The 15,976-nt window shown below is 35.1% G+C and overlaps 1 protein-coding gene and 1 non-coding gene across 6 annotated transcripts in view; one reads left to right on the top strand and one right to left on the bottom strand.

Moving 5' to 3' along the window:
• Ofd1 (OFD1 centriole and centriolar satellite protein) overlaps nt 1-15,976 on the top strand; it is a 34,090-nt gene that overhangs the window by 1,813 nt on the left and 16,301 nt on the right. For all 5 annotated transcript variants that reach the window (XM_074064176.1, XM_074064178.1, XM_074064177.1 and 2 more), the window contains 8 exons: nt 1,390-1,590; nt 3,646-3,714; nt 3,797-3,827; nt 7,540-7,647; nt 9,678-9,814; nt 10,140-10,313; nt 12,423-12,529; nt 14,440-14,559. In XM_074064176.1, coding sequence (XP_073920277.1) covers nt 1,390-1,590; nt 3,646-3,714; nt 3,797-3,827; nt 7,540-7,647; nt 9,678-9,814; nt 10,140-10,313; nt 12,423-12,529; nt 14,440-14,559 — 947 coding nt within the window. The remainder of the gene's footprint in view (nt 1-1,389; nt 1,591-3,645; nt 3,715-3,796; nt 3,828-7,539; nt 7,648-9,677; nt 9,815-10,139; nt 10,314-12,422; nt 12,530-14,439; nt 14,560-15,976) is intronic.
• On the bottom strand, nt 15,657-15,763 carry LOC141420021 (U6 spliceosomal RNA). The gene has a single exon (XR_012444728.1). It is a non-coding gene; the product is annotated as a U6 spliceosomal RNA (small nuclear RNA).

Here is a 15,976-nt window from a genome sequence, read left to right as displayed (position 1 = left end):
TTTATCTTAGAGACCTTGTGAACTTTAATTCTGAATAGATTTCTTTCTTGCATTGGCTGCTGAGAAGTACAAAGGCAGTTTGTGACTCCTAGTAAATATAGATGTGATGCTTTTTGTGTTTGTCAAGATGGGAATTTGTCTATAATGCCATTTCATTATTTCCTACTCTTATTTTATTTTCATTCTGCTTATAGCATTCACATTTTTTATTTTATCCTGCATGCAAGTCATCCTAAATCCTTTTATTAATTGAGCTGGATTTGAATATACTACTTCCTCTATATGTTATAAATGTAATTAAGCTATTTCTAGATTTTATTGGTGAAGGATACTATAATTACTCTTTTCTTGCTTTATTATTTCATGTAGCGAATTGCCTTAGATGAGACTGAGTATTTGTATTTTGTTCAGTGTAAATGTCTTTTTAAATACAGTATCTTAGATGTATAATAAGTCTCATTCTATCCTGGTAAGTATATACCATTCTACTCTAGTGAAAGGATATAAGAAAGAAGTAAAGTAAGAATTCTATTTGCTGCTTGGTTATATTATATTAATATAAATTGTTACATATTATTTCCTGCTGCTGAGCAACTTACTGTTAAGCTCGGCTTAACAGTATTTCCAAATTATATGCAAAATAGAATTAAGCATCCAGGAGTCTGATTAATTTAGGGGATTTTCTTAAGACCCAAAAGAATAATATTGCCAGTGTTGTAACCTTGAGAAAATAATTCACTCTGAGTCTAGATTTCCTCATTTATAAATTATGAGAAAATTATTAAACTTCACAGTGGCTCAAGATGTAAATACTCTGTGTGAAAGTATATTCTTTTTTTGGTGGGACTGGGATTTGAACTCAGGGCTTTGCACTTGCAAAGCAGATGCTCTATCACTTGAGCCACATCTACAGCCCATGAATGTTCATTCGTAATAAGCCTTCTCTGGGCTTACTATTTTCTCTCTTATATGTATTATTTCTCTTTTATGAACCCAATTTTACTTTGATCGATGTGTCCAATAAATTGCATTGACCCAATATTAACTTCATAGCTTCCAACAATTCACAGAGGTGGTAAAGTGGCAGAATTTTCTCTTTTACTTGATATCTTCATCACTAATAGCTGAAATGGGGTCCTAAGGAAGTGAAATTATAATCTGTAAGCAGTCTGGCTGGCCACCAGTTTATGTGTGAGCTGGGGAAAGAAAAGTTTTGCCTGAACCCACTGGGCTGCTTGTCTCACAGGGTAAAACAACATGTGCAAGGAATGGTTTATAACTTGTATTCATGGATCTAGAACCGTTCTGGAAATTAAAAGGAAGGATTCTAGGTAAAATGACAAACCTGTATATATCTTTAGTGAAACAATTCTCTCTCTCTCACACTAGACACAACTCAGAAACCAGCTAATTCATGAATTGATGCACCCTGTATTGAGTGGAGAACTACAGCCTCAGTCCATTTCAGTGGAAGGGAGTGCCCTCTTAATAGGTGCTTCTAACTCTCTAGTGGCAGATCACTTACAGAAATGTGGCTATGAATATTCACTTTCTGTGTTCTTTCCAGAAAGTGGTTTGGCAAAAGAAAAGGTAAGGTCTTTCTGGTTTTGAATTTTCTATCAACAGTTTCTTCCTCTAATGATTGTAAGGTGCTGCATAATTAAGCTAAATTCCTTGACTAGATAGGTCTCTTTTTTGTTTCTCTTTGAATTCACAGTGTACCTGTACATATTACATAACAAATTAATACTAAATTTGGTTGTTATTAATGTTTTGCTATCTCACTTAGTCTTTTCTAAAATGGTGTTGTGTAGAATCACTAAATTGGAGTTGGAGTTGATTTTACATTCCATGTAGTCTAATTAGACTCTTAATTGCCATTTCTGTTGAATATCTTCTGTTAACTTGACACTGTGCTAGGGACAGTGCAGGTGTTATATGTGTTATAGATGATGAACCAGACTGTGGAGAGGTGAAATGGTTTGCCCAAGGTCATGTAAATTCTAAGTGGTAACAGAGTACAATAAACTTAGATCTCTAGAATGTATTCTTTTTACTATGCTATGGTCTCTTCAGATAATTTTGCTTTGTAATTACAAAAAGTAAGAAATACATCATTTAAAAAAATCTGTAAAGTTCTCAAATATTAAAATGCATGGTTTATATTGATCACTTTTCTAATGATTTTAACTATTTTTCATCACAATTGACCATATTAGTCACTTTATTATCTTAAACGCAGATGTAGCAAACTTTCCCTGTATTTGTATGTGTTTTTTTAATAGAATTAATTTTTTGAGAGCAGTTTTAGGTTTATAGAAGAATTTGTATGGAAAATGCAGATGTCTCATATTACCCTCTCACCCATCTTCCACACTATCAACATCTTACATCAGGGTGATACATTTGCTACAATCAGTGAACTTACACTGCTGTATCACTCAAAGCCCATAGATCACATTAGGATTCACTTTTGGTGAATAGGGTCACCTATATTTTTGCTCTTTATTTTGTCTATAATTGTCCAAAAGTTTTAAGGAAATAAGAACAATGTATTTGAATGAAAGCTGAAAATTTAAATATGCTATATTTCTTCATTAACATCTGAATTCAATTTATCAACATTAGGAATTCATTCTTAATCCATTGTTGTCTTAACTTTCTAATGATACATGTTACAATTGTGCAGTAATTTTACCAGTTCATACATTTAATGATTCCTACTATTATAAAATGCCATGCAAAATCTCTCTCTTCCTCCTCCTCCTCTTATCTTCCCACCCTGCGCCACCCCAGGTATAAACTCAGGGCCTCAGTTTTGCTAGGCAGGCACTCTACCACTTTAGATGCACCCCCAGTGTCAGAATCTTTGCTTTAAAGGAAAACCACTTGAAAACAAATTATACTAATTTTCTAAAGGCGGATATAGTAAAAAATATATACTGTAGTAGAAGTACAGACATTTCTATCATGAGGATGAGGATGTAGCTCAAGTGGAAAATGTTTGTCTTGAAAGCATGAGGCCCTGAGTTCAAACCCCAGTACCACAGAAAAAAAGAATAGCTACCAAAAATGTCTGTTTTCAAAACATTTTTAGGTCCCCTATACTAATTCATAGGTATAAGGATAGTAAAAATTTAGTTTATTAGCATTTGTAAATAAGTATAACCTAAAGACCCTGGAATTCATTCAAATATCTGTTGGCTTATCACGTATTTGAGTGTCGTCTATAAGCTATTAACTCTGTCATTTCTGATATTTCTGATGTACTAATCATGTCTTTAGGTATATCATCTTTGATACAAAGTATTTGGAGGTTAATTACATGATTAAAAATTTTTTATCCTCTTAACCTCAATATGTTGATTGTAATTTATTTAACAGTATAAGAAAAAGCTTCAAAGGGGCTGAAGGTGTGGTTCAAGTGGTAGAGCGCCAGCCTTGCAAGTGTGAAACCCTAAGTTCAAACCCTAGTACCACCCAAAAAAACAAAAAGCTTCAAGTTTTGTATTATTAGCGTATTTATAATATTTTTATTTAATCTGAAACATGATTCTTAATTTCATATTCAGAAACATATCCTAACTTATCATGTTAAATGTTGATGTAAAAATAAGGCTATTTAATCTTTTTTTTTCCCTATAGGTATTTACTATGCAGGATCTGTTACAACTCTTTAAAATCAACCCCACATCCAATCTCTACAAATCACTGGTAGGATTCTTTAGGTTTTATAACCTGTTTTGTTACTTACAACTGAATTGTTTAATAAAAGTAAAATATTTTCTTTTAACAGACTTCAGGATTTGATAAAGAAAACCAAAAAGGTAGGAGTCTTTATGTTTGTTTAAAAAAAAAATAGCAAGATTTTTGTATGTATTTTTGCCTATGACAATATGAAGCTTTTAATTTTTCAGGGGAAGAGTAGGAAATCTCATTTGAATTAAATAATTTGTTTTTCCTTGTTGACCATAGCTTACTTTACAAATAAGAGTTAACATGTTATTATGATAAATAATTTTCCCCATATTTCCATCTTTTTATTCTTAAATACTCAAGAAAACTGCTGACAGTAATTAAGAGCTCAGATAACAGATTGAAATATATTCTTTATAAAAACAACCACTGCTTAGAACATTTCCATAACAACCCACCCCCCAGAACTAATAACATTTAGGCCAAGTATCATAACCTTGATATTCTCCTCAAATATAATTTATTTTTTTAATTTTTAAATTTTATTTTTAATTTATTGAACATTAATAATATGAGAGGATTTCATTGTGATAATTCCATACATACATTGCACCTTGAACAAGTTTACCCCCTTCATTATAGTCCTGTTTCCCCTCTCCCTCTTTCCCCTTCTTTCAAACAGTGTTTGTGGATTTCATTATGCTGCCTTCACATATAGATAGATAGATAGATAGATAGATAGATACACAGTCTACTTCCATCCTCTTCACCCTTCAGAATCCTTCCTTTCCCCTCTCCCCCTTTCCACTGACACCCGCCAACAATCCCCCATATATCAAAATACAATTTATATATATAGTATTATATGTGTTAATATTTGCTTTAAGAATATTTCTCAGTAATTTTAAAAATTTTTAAGTTAAAATTTTTAAATGTGTATACAGATCTATTAAATTTGGCTTTGACAATAACCTTTCACAGATTCTATAGCTACTGTGGTTACTAGACAATACTTTAGACTTGGTGCTGGGCTTTGTAGCTTGAACATAAGTTGGCAACTTGCCTTTGATGCATAGTTAATCTTTTGGTCTTGTTAAATAATCTGTGACATTATGTAACGGGCCTTTTGTGTTGGTTGCTTTAGGATATTTGTCCGTTGCCAGCATAGTTACCATCCCCACAAGGACATTTATTCATTTGGAACTTACTCAGCAAACATTTGAGTATCTACTTTCTACCAGTCATTAATCTGTCACTTAATTGCCAGGATTTGTGGGAGTAATGTTTACAGAGGATAGATAAATTGGATCACAAGACATGCTGGACTGCCTGCAAAATAGATCATCCCTACTGAAGTTCAGTATGGTAAATAACCCTACATTCTGGACTCCAAGGCAGCACTGTCCAGTATAACTCTTTCATGATGGAAATGTCTATATCTGCTGACTCATGTTAGTCACTACCCTTATGTGGCTGTTAAGTACTTGAAATATGGCCATTGTAACTGAACAGCTGAATTTTAGTTTAAACTTAATTATCTACATGTGAGTAGTGGCCATGACATTGAACAACACAGGCCTAACTTATACATAGCTAATATTGCTGCTTAAATATTATCTGAGAAGGAAATTTAGGGCATGAAGGGATATTTAGAAATAATCACTTACTATAAGTGCTTATATTATTCTTAAATGTAGTTTTCACCTTCACACAGTCCTTAAATGCTTTCTTGGATCCTGGGTGAAGCTGATAAGGGCTGTTAGCCAGATGTCTTCTAAATGAGAAACAGTTAAGGATGTCAGTATGAGCTCATGTTTAGCTTAATATAGATAGAGGTACTACATGTAGAAATATTGATAGATATGTGTATATACATGGGTCAGTATACACCCATCTGTTTCCTTGCTGTGTCAACTGAGATGGCCAAGAAACAGGTAACTTCAGTAGCAGTAAGCACATTAGTGCCCAGATTGGGGAGGTTTGGGTTTTTGTTACTATCCTATAACAAAATGAACCAGGGCTCCTTGGAGAAAGGGCTGATTCTAGAATTGGAGCAGAGGATATGCAAGATGAGGCTAGAGCATTTTGTAATGCCAAATGGTAAGGAAGTACTTAAAAAATTTCTACAATGAAAGAACTCCCAAAGGCCAAATCTAGAACAATTTGTGCAACAGAATAAAATACCATTTATCTAAATAAAAGTATGAGTTATAACCCAAAATATAAAATAAATGTGAGTCCATACTGATATAAGTGAGTGATTGAATAAATAAACAAATGAAGGAGGATAGGCAAGTCTTTTTTTTTCTTTTTAATGGCACTGAGGTTTGAATCAGGGATTCACACTTGTAAAGCAGGTGCTGTACCACTTGAACCATGCCTCCAGTCTGTTTTGTTCTGGCTGTATTAGAGATAGGGTCTCATGAACTGTTTGCCTGGCTGGCCTCAAACTGCAGTCCTTCCAATTTCAGCCTCCCAAGTAGATAAGATTACAGGCGTGAGCCACTGTTGCCCTGCAGCAAGTCCCTCTCAGAGAATGAGTGTAAGTGTGTGTTTGGAGAGGATAGAGTAGAAGTAGAATTCCTTAGAGGCCTATGAAAGTACCATAGAACTGAGGAAAAGTAACAGCATAAATACTGTTAGGTGGAAGTCTCTGGAAATTAATCAAGTTTTTTTTTTTTTCTTAGTGAAAGAAATCTTTCCTGAGATGAAGATATATTTTTGTGGATTAAAAATGGAGACTTGGGTTTAGGCAAAAATCAGTGAACATAGATATATTCTTAAATCTTTGGGTTAAAGATTTTAGACACCTAAAAATCCTAAACATACTGTGGAAGGAAAAAAACAGCTATCTCCAAAGAAACTGGCCTTGAATTTCTGAGAAGTCATTATGACTAAGAATTTTGTATGAAGCAATTTGGCTTAACATACAGTGGTTCCTGATACATGGCCAAATAGCTCATGTGATTCTGCCTATGTGAAGGAGGCTGAAATTGTAAGAGTTGAATTTTTAAATCTTCAGTAGAAAGAAAACAGAGATTAACTTGGCCAATACAAAGTAGGAGTCCTTTCAACTATCTTTCTGCAGAGGTATATTTAGACTAATTATTATTTAAAAATGTACTTAACCACCTATTGACAGACTTCGTTGTTTTATTGTTTGTTTGTTTTTTCATGAGAGGCAATCAGTGTACAGTGTACACTCTTTGTGCCCTTGTGAAAGTTAGTACAGCTGTGTAAATTCGTAGAAGTAGAATGACTGAATTAAAGATATGTACATTTTGAATATACATAAGCACAGACAAATTTCCCTCCTAAATGAATAAGCATGCCTACATCCCCACTCCTGTGTCAGTACTTGGTATTATCAAAATTTTAATCTTAGCAAGGTTCTGGGGGAAATATGGTCTCTGTTATATTACTAACTTTCATTTATTATTTTGTCCATGTTCAGTTTCCATTTAAAAATGTTCCATGTTCATTTGACATTTAAATTTCTTTCCTATGAACTATTTATATCTTTTCCCATTTTTCTGCTTTACTGATCTGTAAGAGCTGTTTGATATGACAAGTCCTCTGCCTCCATATTATTACAGATATTTTTCCAGTATATCATGCATTTTTTTAAACTTTCTTTCATGTCATATATAAGTTTTTAAGTTTTATGTGGTTAAATTGATAAATTTCCTTATTTCTTGTAGGTTTTATATCATGCTTAGAAAGGCCTTTCCTTAGAAATTATCCTTCAACGATAAATAATGTAAAAAATAAGATTCATAAGCAGTAACTGAGTGACAGTTGGGTGAAAGTTTTGAAACAAACTATATGCATTGTGTTTTTTAGGTTTTCTCATGAATTTCTTAAAAGAACTGGCAGAATATCATCAAGCTAAAGAGAGTTGTGATATGGAAACTCAGACAAGTTCAACATTTCCTATAAAAGACTCTCTTGGTAATTATACTGTTCTATCTTAATTTCAGTTCTGCTGTTTTCTTTTTGAATGAAAGATATTACCTAATTTATCATATTGTGTAGTTGTTCTTTGAACTGGAATGATGCAACCTGTAGGTGACAAGGAAATTCATTTCTTTTAGAATCACGTTGCAAGAAGGAACCAGGAATTTCTCTCCAGTGTCATTCCATCGTGAATGACCACATTGGTCAAATCATGCAGGGATTCAAAGGCCCATATTCTTTCTTGTTTTTTGGGTTTAACTTCTCTCATCTTGGAGGTTCTGTCTCATGTCTTGTCTAACTTTATTTTACAGCTTAATAGTATGTTAGAACATCATAGACTATTTGCTTTACAAAGAGCTAGAGACATCATTAGCCATTCACTTCACTTAATAGTTGAGGTAACTGAGGTCCTCAGAGGAAGAACAACTTGGAAACACCCAGTCTGAGTCAGAACTAATTATTAGAGTCCTAGATCTCTGGGTCTATGTCATACATATACATTGTATAGCAATGTATATACATTGTATAGCCTTTTTTTTTTTGGCAGTACTGGAGTTTGAATTCAGGGCCTCACACTTGCTAGGCAGGAGCTCTAACACTTGAGCCCACTCCACCAGCCCCTTTTTTTGTGTGTGTTGGGTATTTTCAAGGTAGGGTCTTTCGAACTATTTGCCTGGATTGGCTTCAAATCGTAATCCTCCTGATCTCTGCCTCCTGAATAGCTAGGATTGCAGGCGTGAGCCACCAGTGCCTGGTATTACTGTATAGCCTTTTTACAATACCATCCTGCCCTTTTCATTTTTGGCTCAGTAGAGATGGAAAACAGCTATTTAAAATGATGTGCTTAATTAACTTCTTGACCCATCTTTACTCTTACATAATTTTAGTGTCTTTAACTTATAAGAAGATAAATTCATAATTTGTTAAAAAAAAGTATTGTATAATTAGGTCTTTAAGTGTAGTTTTAGTTCCATTAGAATCATATCACATGTTTATTGTAAAGCAGTGCTGTCCAATAATGCTTGTCACATGTAATTTTCAATTTTCTAGTAGCTACATTTAAAAAAGTAAAAGGAAACAATTGAAATTCATTTTAATAATGTATTTAACCCAACACATTAAAAATATTTCAACATGTACTCATAATAAAGAATGTTAATAAGATATTTTACATTTATGTTTGTACTAATTCTTTGAAGTTTGGTATGTTCTTTATACTTAGAGCACATCTCAATTTGAATTGGTCACATTTCAAGACTGCACAGTTATAGATCATTTGGAAAATACAGAAAAGTAACTGGAAAAACATGTCTACAGTTATGCCTACCTGAGACAACATTTTATTTTATTCTACTTCTGCCAGTCTTTTTTCTCTCTGTGCGTATTTTTCTAATGTGGTATTGTCATACATGGTTGGAATTATATTCTAGGTTTAGGTTTACACTCTGCTCCTTGGCTGATTCTGCTCCATAGTTAGTTTGAGGACCATGGGCCTCCTGGAAGGAGCACTGGCATGTCTACAGGCCTCTTTTTAGGTCCACTTATGCTGTAGTTGCTTAACCCTCTGGAAGTCACTTAGCCTAATGGACATTTGTTCCTTATCTGTAAAGTGGAGGGATTAAAATACATGGTCTTCGATTATTTTAAAGTCATTATTTTGAACATATATGTCAACTCTATTCAAAGTCCAATAAGTGCCTTGGCATTTAGAAACCAGGAAGAGAATCCAATAATTTCTGATTTAAACTGTACTTGTTGCTTCCTCCCCCAACACATTTTATTATGAATATTTTCAAATATACATCAAAGTTGAAATAGTTTTACAGTGAACATTTGCACACCTAGGGCTCATCATGAAATTTATATTTGTTTCATCACTTACCTGTCCATCCACCAATCCACCTCATTTTTTTATGTATTTCAAAGTAAATGGCAGACATCCCTACATGTGTACTCTTTGCTTTTGGACTCTTGCACACATACAAACTCAATATTTCCTAATTCTGTGTGTTATTTTTTCATAGCTGAGAAGCTTCAGCTTATCGATGATCAATTTGCAGATGCTCATCCTCAGCGTCCAAAGCTAGAATCTTTAGAAATAAAGTTAAACGAATATAAGAGAGAAATACAGCAGCAACTCCAGGCAGAAATGTGTCAAAAGGTAAGCTGTATCGCTTGTTGCTGTTAATGGGAGTGATATTTTTACTTGTATTCTGATGTCTTAATCTTACATATATGGGAAAACATCTAGAACCTTATATTAGAGAATAGGATATTATACAGTTTGCATGTTTTTATTTCCATTTGATGTCATTTGTTTATGCTTTTTGACTAAATCCTACAGGTAATAGTGGGTAACACTAAAGATGAATTAAACTAGATATATTTGAACAGAGCATTAATATTAAACTTAACCATAAAGAGAAATTTTATTAGTATTTGTTTATTTAGTAGCTGTATTTTCATTTTTTGTTATCAATTTGCAGTTGAAGTATTTTAAAGATACTGAAGTAGCAAAAGTTAAAATGGAAGAAAAGAGAAAGTATGAGAAAGGATTAGCTGAGTACCGGATTCAGTTTGAGAAAACTTGTCAAGCAAAAACTGAAGCCCTCCTTTCTCGGGAAAAGGATACCCTTGAAAGAATTCAAAAACACCAAGAGGTAATATTTGGAAAAACTGTACCAGGTCGCTGTTTCCTGCAGCTGTTGGTAGGTTGGTTCAAGATCCAGGAACAAGATGTGACAGTTGATGGAACAAGACTATAGAGGAGCAGTTGAGACTGGGACCAAAATTTCAGAGAAGGATGGGCCTTTACAAGTCCATGCAGACCATTTCCTCAGAGTTGGTGGAACAGAAAGAATTGTAGGGTGAATGTCCACACCAATAGTAGGCAATGTATAAACTAAGCTCCATCTTCTCAGGCAAATTAGAGAACTAGGTAGGGGTTTGAGGAGAGACTCAGAGAGATAGAACCACTGTGAAGGACAGAGCAGCTCTTTAAAGCAGAGAGGACTGATCAGTGGTGTCGAAGGCCCAACTAAGATGAGAACCCAGAAGTGAGAGTGCAAACCATGTCCTTGGAGTAGAGGTTTCTGGTCTAGAGCTCTGGGCGGAGCGGGATTTGTAATTTATAAGCACCTCTCTCTCTTTACCCCTTTCAGGGAGGGTAGAAAGGCAAAGGTGCTTGAGGAATGGAATTTTGCAGAACTTGACTTAATTAACTTATGAAAGGCTGCCTGTGAAATTGAAGACCTTGAGGCTCTGCTGAATGTTGATGGCAGTGAAGGCAACCAGAGGAGAGGGTAGGTGGCTTCTGACCTGGGGAAAACAGAGAGATATATGGTAGTTTTGAAGTGACCAAGGAATAGGTTCAGAGAGACTAGTAGGTAGAAGAATAAGGATAGACCAAACACTCAGAGTTGCCAGGTGAGGTTTCAGGCAGAGACTGAAAACAATGCACTACATGGCCATTAGAGGAAGCCACAGATCACAGAAGTGAATAAAGGTGAAGGTCCCTGGGGTAGAGAAGTCCCAGGCTGTGAGACTCATCCATCTGGTCCTTTGGTCTCATCACCCAAGAAGTGACTTGGATGGGAGGTGGAGAAGTTGGAGAGTGGCAAGGATGGATTGGATCGGCTTTTTCAGGAAAACCTGTTCCTTTCCTAAGGCTGTCTTAGTCCAAAATGGATTTGCAGCCCTGTTTCCAATGTTCATCCAGAACTACTGTTGTCAGGAGATGCAGAAAGTAGGAGGGCTTTCCAGTAAGACCTTGTTATTTGATGCTAAATGGATCCCTTTTATAGTTTTGTATAGCATTTCTGGAAATTGGGCTCATTTCAGCTATAAAAATAATGTTGGGAGCATAGATCTTTGAGATATCGGATTGTGTTTAGACTAATAACTTTGTCTTTAAGATAGGTGACTGATTAGCTCCCTTTTACTTTTATCTGAAAGTGTTGAAGGTTGTCATCCTCATGATAAGCACCATGTCTTTATTCCTTCACACGGGATGCCTGTTTACTTCTTTACCTGATAAGAATGTATTGTACTTCAAAGACTCAGCTTGAATATCACCTCTCTGAGGTCTTTTCTGACTCCCACTGAGTGACTCATTCAGGTCTCATTCCTGCATGCAGTGTTTATGTACTTTGTTTGATTATGAAATCAGTACAACCTGGTGTCATTTCTTGTTTCTCTTTCCCTAACCAAATTGTAAAAGCCTCAAAAACGATGACCATGTCTGTTTGCCTTTTTATATCTAGCTCCCATAATGCTGTTTGACATATGATAGGTAGTTAGTAAAACCTTGCTCAGTAAGCTCATAAATGGAAAAATGGTCCATTCACTCGAGAGTTCCTATGAACTTGCTAAGATGGAGTCAGAATGAACCATGAACTGAAACATTCAGACAATGCCACCATCAATCACCATGGTGATTCTATTTTGGAGTTTCATTGTTGAGTGTTCAATTTTTTTTGCTGCAGAACTTATCAAATTTCAAGGAAGTGACTAAGAGATGTTAAATAAGTAATTAGACAAGGGATGTTAGGAATATAGGGTAATGTAGTTTAACAGTCTTTGGGAGACTAATTTTTGTGCAAGTAGAATAGACAACAATCATATATTGAATTCAAATCACTTGAAGGTGAAATTGTCACCCTAAATGTCTGTACTTTCATTATTTTCTGGAAATTAGGAAGCAATGTATGAGTTCCATTTTGTTTATTTTCTTTTGCTTGCTTGCTAAAAATGAATGTCTTCCTATACAGATTGAAACAAAAGAAATTTATGCTCAAAGGCAGCTTCTACTGAAAGATATAGATTTGTTAAGAGGCAGAGAAACAGAGTTAAAGCAAAGAGTTGAAGCTTTTGAATTGTAAGTAATGCATGTTCCTTTTGAATAGTCAGAATGAGATGAAAAGGATTTACTAAATATATATCTAAATATTATAGTGTTAATTGCCAAGTGGAGTTCTTAGTTGCAAAGGTGATATCACTTAGCTTTAGAAGGTACAAGTTAAAAGAAAGACAGACTAGAGTTTTGCTTGTGAATATTAGATATTAAGGTGGAAGCCAGAATGAAAGCCCCTCAACAGGCTACTTACTGTAAGACCAGACAAATAATTTGGGAAAGCCCAATAATGCTTGAACAGATCATATATTTTGCAGTTACCTTCAGTCATTCAGGCCTGATAGTTTCATGTGTGTAATTGAGTTCCAGATATCCAGACCTGCTGTATTTGCCTGCTCTGTGTTCAAAACAGGAAATACGACAGTCTGACTTGACTTATAATGGGTGAAACTATTTCTTGTGGTGTATGTGCTACTCATGTTTTCTAAATGCTCAGTGTTTCATCCTTTAAATGTTACCTGGGATTGATAGCAAGTATACCTATCTGTAGTGTGTGCATAAGCCTTCTTTCCCATTTGGAATCTGCTATTAATTAACTCTCAAAGATACTCCAGGAGTTTTAGTACATTAAATAAATTGTGTCCATCTTCATTATTGTTTTCTCACTTCTATAGGTTCAATTCATTTGAATTCTATCTATTTTACTCTATGGCAGTACTGATGAGGTACTGATAAAGAGAGAGAAAAGGAACAAAATTTGAGGAGAGAGTACTTACATAATCACTTCTCTACTTCTACTTCCTCTAGTCCTCTTCCATCCTAAGCTTAAGTGAAATAATTGTAGTTTACTGTTCCAAACCCTTTAGATTAGCCAGCAGAGGGAGTTTATATCTGCAGCCTTTGTGCTTATTGGTCTGGTCTTGAGTTCTGTAGTTCTTTTCTGTATGGCTTAATCTCAGCAGCACCTGTAAACTTGGCCCTTACCCTTTGACTTGGCTCATGAATTGTATTTAAACTCTCACTACAAGATTGTTCAAGGAGATGACTCTTCAACATTTGAAAGCCCTTATCAACCCATCTATCTTTTTTTTTGTGATATTGGTGTTTTGATCTCAGGGCCTCATGATTTCTAGGTAGGCATTCTGCCATTTGACTCATGTCCCCCAGCCCTTTTTTGCTTTAATTATTTTTCAGGTAAGGTCCTGTGTTTTTTTTCCCCAAACCTGCCTAGACCACTGTCCTCCTACTTGTACCGTCCACATAGCTGGGATGACAGACACATGCCACCGTACCCAGATTTTTTTTGGTTTGATATGGAGTCTCTCAATAACTTTTTTTTCCCCAGGCTCACCTCAAACTGCAATCCTCCTGATCTCTGCCTCCCAAGTAGCTGAGATTATAGGTGTGAGCCACTGTACCCAACAATCCTTCTTACCTTTTCTTCTCTCTCCAATATTCAATCAATAGATTATTAAATGATAAAAACAAATCTACCTTTGTAATCTATGAGATAATAGATTAGCTCTCACACTTAGAAACAATATTATAGAAGAGACAAACACCTAAGTACACTAACTTAAGTTGTATTTGTGACTTTGCAACTAATTCCACCCCTAAGTTGGTTATGGCTGTTTTATCACTTGAAACCAGTTTTTGTGTTACCTTCTGTGAGAAACCACCACTTTGGTCTTGACTCTTTTCCATTTCCCTAACTCAGTTGCCCCTATCCCATTGCCTCCCTAAGTCTGATACCCTGTAGCTAGGTCAGTTTATAAAATATGGGAGGACTTCTGGCTCTTTCCTTTTACTTTCCACTAGTGACAGTCACATAATAGTTTTAGTCTGTTGAACTACCAATTTGTCTTGTTTTCCTTAAATTCATTGCCTCAGATATTGTAGTTTGTTTGCCTATTATGTGCTTTTGTTAATTTCAGGACCCAAAGACTCCAAGAAGAAAAAAACAAAAGTGCGACTGAGGTACTTAGGAGACGGGAACAGAATATAAAGAGCATTGAAGAGACCTATGATCAAAAGCTCAAGAATGAACTTCTAAAGTAATTATTTGGTAGTTTTCAAAGAAGTAGCAGGTTTGAATTAAGTTGGTGGAAATATGACAAAAACTGATAATGTATAGATAAGGCTAATGTTCTATGGCAGAATTTAGTGTTTGAATAAATACCTATTTTCTTCTGTAGTAAGTTCTTTCCCATGAATATTTGAGTTAGGATAGTTTATTTTATTTATTTTTTTTTAGCGGGACTGGGGTTTGAACTCAGGGCTTCATGCTTGCAAAGTAGGTGCTCTACTGCTTGAGCCACACCTCCAGTCCATTTTGCTCTGGTTATTTTAGAGATGAAGTCTTAGAAACTGTTTGCCCAAGCTGGCCTCGAACCTCTATCCTCCTAATCTTAGCTTCTCAAGTAGCTAGGATTACAGTGAGCCACTGGTGCCCAGCGTTAGGATAGTTTTAAAAATACGATGTAGAGAATTATTTCCTTTGTCCTTCTAATCATAGCTTCTCTAGCTATGAGGGCCTGTGCTCTGAAAGTTAAAGCACCTTATGACTTGCTCAGCCTGCATAGCTGATCACCTGTAATATTAATTGTAAGTACTTTTAGTTATCTTTTCCTTACCCTCACTCATATTGCCACTAAGATAAAGATCTGTAATAGTTTATAAATTATCCTACTTAGAGATTATATAGTATTTATCCATGAACATATGCATTGTATACCCTCAAGGTCATCCTCAAACTTGCAGTCCTCCTGCCTCTGTCTCTTAAGTGTTGGCATTACAGGTACACCGCCACGCCCAGCTAATTTGGCTTTCTGTAGTCTCAGTTTTGTGTACCAGTGAGTCATATCCCAATGCCAGGACATTACACCCATATGGAAACTTTCTCAGTGAAAGTATTGCATCTGGTACATTATAACTGCTCAGTTAATATTTGTTGAGTAAATGTGTAGCAAGGAAATGATTCAACTCAGATGCTCTGGGTCTTTCTTAATCATCAATATCTCTTAATTGCCTGGCCTAGAATTTGTCATTGATAATCCACTATGTAGTTCTTATAAAGGCTTTTTACATGAATTCTACTTAAAAAAGAAATGCAGCAGCTGTTCCATCAATTTTGAAGTGATAGATTTTTTTTTAAAATATAGAACGTTTCACGAATTTGCGTGTCATCCTTGCTCAGGGGCTATGCTAATTTTCTCTGTATCGTTTCAATTTTAGTATATATGCTGCCAAAGCGAGCATGTGATAGATTTTTTTTAACCACATAGTTTGTCTGTTTCTTTACTAAAGTAGGAAACACCAAAGTATCTGTAATTGTCAAACTTTAGGAATGAATGAATTAAAGTGTATATTGATTTTACATAGTTTGGAGAGAGTGAACTGCATTTTGACATCCTCCCTAGCCTGGTAGAGCCTCCTATAACTGGCAAATGTGGGAGTGTGGAGGATATTCAC

This window comes from Castor canadensis, chromosome X (assembly GCF_047511655.1).
Source record: "Castor canadensis chromosome X, mCasCan1.hap1v2, whole genome shotgun sequence".
NCBI classification, from domain to species: Eukaryota; Metazoa; Chordata; class Mammalia; order Rodentia; family Castoridae; genus Castor; species Castor canadensis.
This window is presented reverse-complemented; position numbering and strand designations above follow the sequence as displayed.